General features: G+C 41.8%; 2 gene segments (V, D, J or C); one reads left to right on the top strand and one right to left on the bottom strand.

The window, feature by feature from the left end:
- Positions 1–521: 521 nt before the first annotated feature.
- Positions 522–1,099, bottom strand: LOC120050792. The segment is given in 2 exon segments: positions 522–856; positions 1,020–1,099. Coding segments are annotated over 2 exon segments (387 nt in total).
- Positions 1,100–1,512: 413 nt separating this feature from the next.
- On the top strand, positions 1,513–2,578 carry LOC120050791. The segment is given in 3 exon segments: positions 1,513–1,521; positions 1,606–1,684; positions 2,150–2,578. Coding segments are annotated over 3 exon segments (408 nt in total).
- The last annotated feature ends 2,993 nt before the right edge of the window (positions 2,579–5,571 follow it).

Here is a 5,571-nt window from a genome sequence, read left to right as displayed (position 1 = left end):
ATAAAATGACCTGTGACTGACATCTAACCTCTGACTTTGATCTTTGACCTCCTCTGGTCTAGCGCTGGTGTCGTGTTAAGGATGGGGGAACATCTGGGGACTTCTCTATTCTGTGAGGGGCCATGCAAATCTAAGTTTCTGTTTCACAGGGCTCTCTCTCTGTCAAACACAGTCATGCACTTACACACCCAATACTGCTCCACGGAAGTTGCCACCTGTGTGTGTCTGGTTGGTCAACCAAGCATTGAGGCACACCAACCTTTTTGCTTCACACATGATTATATGTTGACATGATATGGATTATTCATCCTCAATGGGACTATTTCACCTGCATCTTTCTGATAAGGAGGACATTTGTAGACATGGGAGGTTGGAAGAGTTATGAAACTAGTTTGTAACCATTATTTCTGAGTTAGTAAAGTGGTTATAGTTGGTGATGTCATATAACAAGACCATTCGTTTTGTGTTCAGTGGACCAGTGATGTGTCTTTTCGAGCAGGAGGTTTTTGTACGGCTCTAAATCACTGTGTGAAGATACTTTTACTGTTGAGATAGTGGTAACTCTTACAGTAGTAAACTGCTGCATCTTCAGCCTGGACTCCACTGATGGTCAGTGTGAAGTCGCTCTCAGACCCACTGCCACTGAATCTAGCAGGAATCCCATCTAGCCGTGTCTTTACGTATTTTATCAGGAGTTTAGGAGCTTCTCCAGGCCTCTGTAGATACCAGTACGCACCCTCATTTCCATTATCCCATTTGCGCACTTTAGGGTTGGTTGTACAGGTCAGAGTGACGGGGTCTCCTGGAGAAAATGTCACTACAGGAGGCTGAGTCACAGTCACCTGACCTCTGGATCCTGAAGAGGAAAAATATAAATTAATCAACGAGTATAAATAAGAGAATTTATATTTGATAACATTTTATGCAGGGACATTTATTAATTGAGATCCATTTCAATGATTATACAAGGCCCTCAACAATATGTATTTTTCCTTTGTAAGAGTTATAAAACAACAGACCTTTGAGGCAGCAGCAGACCAGTGTCCAGATGAAGATGGTGATCAGAGTCATGGTTGTCGTGGTTTCTGTTGTGTTGAAGGACAGATCTCAGTCCTGCAGTCTGAAACTCACAGGGTTATAAACACTCCCAGAGCACTGAAGCATGAGCTGCCAATGCAAAGCACCTTCTCTATGGAAATACCCTTCCTCAGGACAGATGATGAAACTGTTACTGCAACACAATAATAATATTAAACATGGAAGGAAATAGCTGACCTAAATCTCTGGAAGGACTTGACCATAGTATTTAGTTACATGTAAGTGTTTTCATTCAATAATACTGTGTTGCTATTCTATATTGCTGCCTTCTTGTACTTAGTGAGTTTGTCAGAGATATTTGACATCTCCAACATTTATATTTTATAGTCAGGGGGGAAATCAGCTGAAATGAAACATTAAAACATCAAAGTAAAACATATAAATAAAACATCAAAGTAAATTCATTTGAAAGTTATGTCCTACGTATATATGGTATTTTTGACAGACAATCAGTGGTAGGGTTGAATGTGTGTTGTGTAGAGAGTTACTGGTGTGTGTAAAGTGCAGGAGGTTTTTGTACGGCTGTTCAATGAGTCTGTATCATTGTGCTGGACTTTTGGTGGCGGCACCAAACTCATCGTTGACTGTAAGTACAAGAGATTTATCATTATTATAATACATTCAGTTGAACATTTATAAAGTCACAAAGTCATTATTGAGAAATAGTTATAGATTTGAATGTTTATTTTATTTTATTCCGATTATTTGTGATGTTTCCACCTACTCTAATGATCATTCAATTACAAACACTTATTATATACCAAATATCCGCAAATAGAAAATAATAAGTTGAGATGTTGGATGTCTTTAAATACACAGAAACAGTTCAGCAGCTTTATTAAACATGTTATATTGTAAACATGTACGTAAAAAGTAAAAATAGTGTGTAATATATATTTATAGATAACCTGCCATTTTTACAGACTATTTTATACAATACAAATAACATATTTGTTTCTTCATATTAAAGTTGTTGAAAGTTTTTCAAGGTTCCTGTCCAGTTGAACCCTTATATGTCATCTCTCCTTTCCCCCCTCATCTTCTCTCCTAGTGGGTGTGGTACGTCCCTCCCTGACCGTCCTACTTCCCTCCAGTGAGGAGCAGGACCAGGGGAATGTGGCCCTAGTGTGCCTGGCCAACAGGGGCTTCCCGGAGGGCTGGAAGCTGGGTTGGAGGCTGGGGGCCGGGGGGGCCTTGCAGGGCAGCCAGAGCCTGGAGGTCCTGGAGAAGGACGGTCACTACAGCTGGAGCAGCAGCCTCACCCTCCCCACTGACCAGTGGAGGAAGGCTGGCTCAGTCACCTGTGAGGCCACCCTAAAGGACCAGACCCCCGTCACTCACACACTGGAGCCACACCACTGCTCCCAGTAGACACCCTGTACACAGAGAACACCTACCTATCTGTCATTCTATCACTCTAAATATCTATCTAGAGCTTCAGCTCTGGTCATCAATCTGGGATTCTGCATCTTTAAATCTGTACGTGTATTTTATTGCTTTTGCTTTTAGATTGGAGATGTTAACAAAATAAAATACTTTGTATTAATGTCAAACAAGGTGTCCCTGATTTGTATTTTAAAATAAATGGAAGTGAATATCTGTGAACTAAAGACTAAACTGCTCTGTAACAAAATGAACATTAGAAGGTTGGTAGGGGGTGAGTGAGGGTGGGTAGTGGGTAGAACCCCTTGGGACAGTGAATATCTGGGGACAGGAGCAGAACATCTATTATAGACATGGGAGGCTCAACAACTATGCAAAACAGCACTCTATAGGCTGCTGGGTGTGTGAAACAGAGAAAGGGAAGGCGAGAGAGAGACAGAGAGAAAAAGAGAGAGAGAGAGACAGACAGAGAGAGAGAGACAAACAGAGAGAGAGAGAGACAGACAGAGAGAGGGAAAGAGAGAGAGCGATAAATAGAGTGAGAGAGAGAGAGCGAGGGGGAGAAAGAGAGAAAAGACAGAGAGACACACAGAAGGAGAAAGAAAGGAACAGAGAGAGAGATACTTATATTGCTATTATTTTGCTGTTGTGAGTCATTCCAATCTAATGGTCAACTATAGGAGGACAACAAAATATTGTATTAAAGGGTAGGTTCACCACCAAATAAAAAAATGTGTCAGACATTATATTACGTCCAATGGGTGTTATGTCAAGCTGAGCCCAAATTTCTTTTGATTTCAGGATGAACCTCCCACTGGAATTCTGTTGCTCTAATGTTAATGTCCGCGATCCAAGACTAGACCAATGGAGACAGGTGATGCTTACTGGAGCCTTATTATCTACAGTAAATAAATGGCTCTGATATTTTCAGCTTGATGGCGCCCTCTTGTTTTAAAATGTCATCATGCTGAAGATTAGTTCAGACAGAGCATAAAAAGTTATTTGTCAAACAGTGGCAGGGTCAGGCTGTTGGTAGAATTACAGACTGGGCCTGCAAACTGTTTATTGCTTTATGTAAATAAATAAATAGATAGGTGTGCAATGACAGAACAGTATCAACATCACCAGATATTAGTATCATAATGGTTAACTGAATTTGACTGCTGGTAATAAAAGTGAATTTCATTGGTTGTTGCTGTCAGAGTTATCAACAGTTAAGAGTTCCGACTGGGAAGTTTCACTTGAACGGACATGCACCATACAGACAGATAGAGGACTCATCTTGATATTCGTGCCATTGTAGCGTGTGTGATAGCATGGGTAATGCCATTCAGGAATTGCCACCCAGTTGACTACTTTGACTACTAAAATGTTATTTTGGCCACTAGAGGCCTCTATCATTCTCTATGACATGAACATTCTTATGAAGGGATCAAGGTCAGCCATTTTGGTCAGGGAGTTGGTCAATCATGGTTTGCCAGAGTTGTGTTTAAGATATTGTGTAAAATAATACATTTGAAAAATGTATCTGCACTATATGTTTACTAGCTAGCTAGCCAGACAGTTTTAGAGGAATGACTGTATTAATCCACGAGCTGACGAGGTAAAACTCTGTCGTTCTGCTCCTGAACAAGGCAGTTAACCCATTGTTCCTTAGTCGTCATTGTAAATAAGAATTTGTTCTTAACTGACTTGCCTAGTTAAATAAAGGTTAAATAAAACTATTTTTTTTTAAATTGTTCACATTAATTGCCAATATACCCACGTTCCATTTATAAATGCAATCAATTCACAGCAATACAATGCCTCAAATCAGTTGATGATTGGACTTGACAAGTACTGATATTGTATCATATAATAGCACTCTCAGCTTTTCAAGAAGACAACAAATTCAACATTTATGGTCTTGTTTACATATACTTTAGAGGCTATTTATGTAGAACATTTGTATAAAAACTGAATTAATGTCACGCCCTGACCTTAGAGATCCTTTTTATGTCTCTATTTTGGTGTGTTTGCGACGCCCTTCAGTCCGGAGCCTCCAGCGACGCCCTTCAGTCCGGAGCCGCCAGAGTCTCCCTCCTGTCCGGAGCCGCCAGAGTCTCCCTCCTGTCCGGAGCCGCCAGAGTCTGCCTCCTGTCCGGAGCCGCCAGAGTCGCCCTCCTGTCCGGAGCTGCCAGAGTCGCCCTCCTGTCCGGGGCCCACTGCAAGGGTCCCCAGTCCGGGGTCGGCGGCAAGGGTCCCCGCTCCAGAGGCGCCACCTAAGTGGGCCAAGACTAAGGTGGAGCGGGGTCCACGTCCCACGCCAGAGCCGCCACCGCGGATATATGCCCACCCAGACCCTCCCCTATAGGTTTAGGTTTTGCGGCCGGAGTCCGCACCTTTGGGGGGGGGGGGGGGGGGGTATTGTCACGCCCTGACCTTAGAGATCCTTTTTATGTCTCTATTTTGGTTTGGTCAGGGCGTGAGTTGGGGTGGGCATTCTATGTCGGATGTTCTATGTTTTCTTTTTCTGTGTGTTTGGCCGGGTGTGGTTCTCAATCAGAGGCAGCTGTTGTCTCTGATTGAGAACCAAACTTAGATAGCCTTTTTCCACCTGTTTGTTGTGGGTAGTTGTTTTCTGTTTTGTGTTGTTGCACCAGACAGGACTGTTTCGTTTACTCTCTTTGGTGTTTTTGTTATTTCAGTGTTCAGTTTATTTATTAAATTAACATGAACATTTCCCACGCTGCGTTTTGGTCCGATCCTTCTTCCCAGGACGAGCGTTACAATTAACTGTATTAATGATTATATGACAATATTTTAGGTTGACAGAAATTATATTACACAATTTCCAATATATCACACACCTTACTTGTATTTTCCTGCATAATTAAAACCAGATTATGCCTCTACTATCATTCATTCCAATTAGAATGGTTTTGATTTCTCCCTGACAACAATGGCTGCCATTTTCATCCCATTGTGGAACTTTGAGGGTAGATGACATAGAATGACTGACAGGAGCAAATCCAAGGGGTCTGAATACTTTTGTGTGGCACTGTATGTGTAGAATTGCAGGAAATTAACTTTAAAACAGCAACATTTGCT

Source organism: Salvelinus namaycush, chromosome 7 (assembly GCF_016432855.1).
Source record: "Salvelinus namaycush isolate Seneca chromosome 7, SaNama_1.0, whole genome shotgun sequence".
Lineage (NCBI taxonomy): Eukaryota > Metazoa > Chordata > Actinopteri > Salmoniformes > Salmonidae > Salvelinus > Salvelinus namaycush.
Note: the sequence above shows the minus strand (reverse complement) of the source record. Positions and strands in the feature narration are given on the sequence as shown.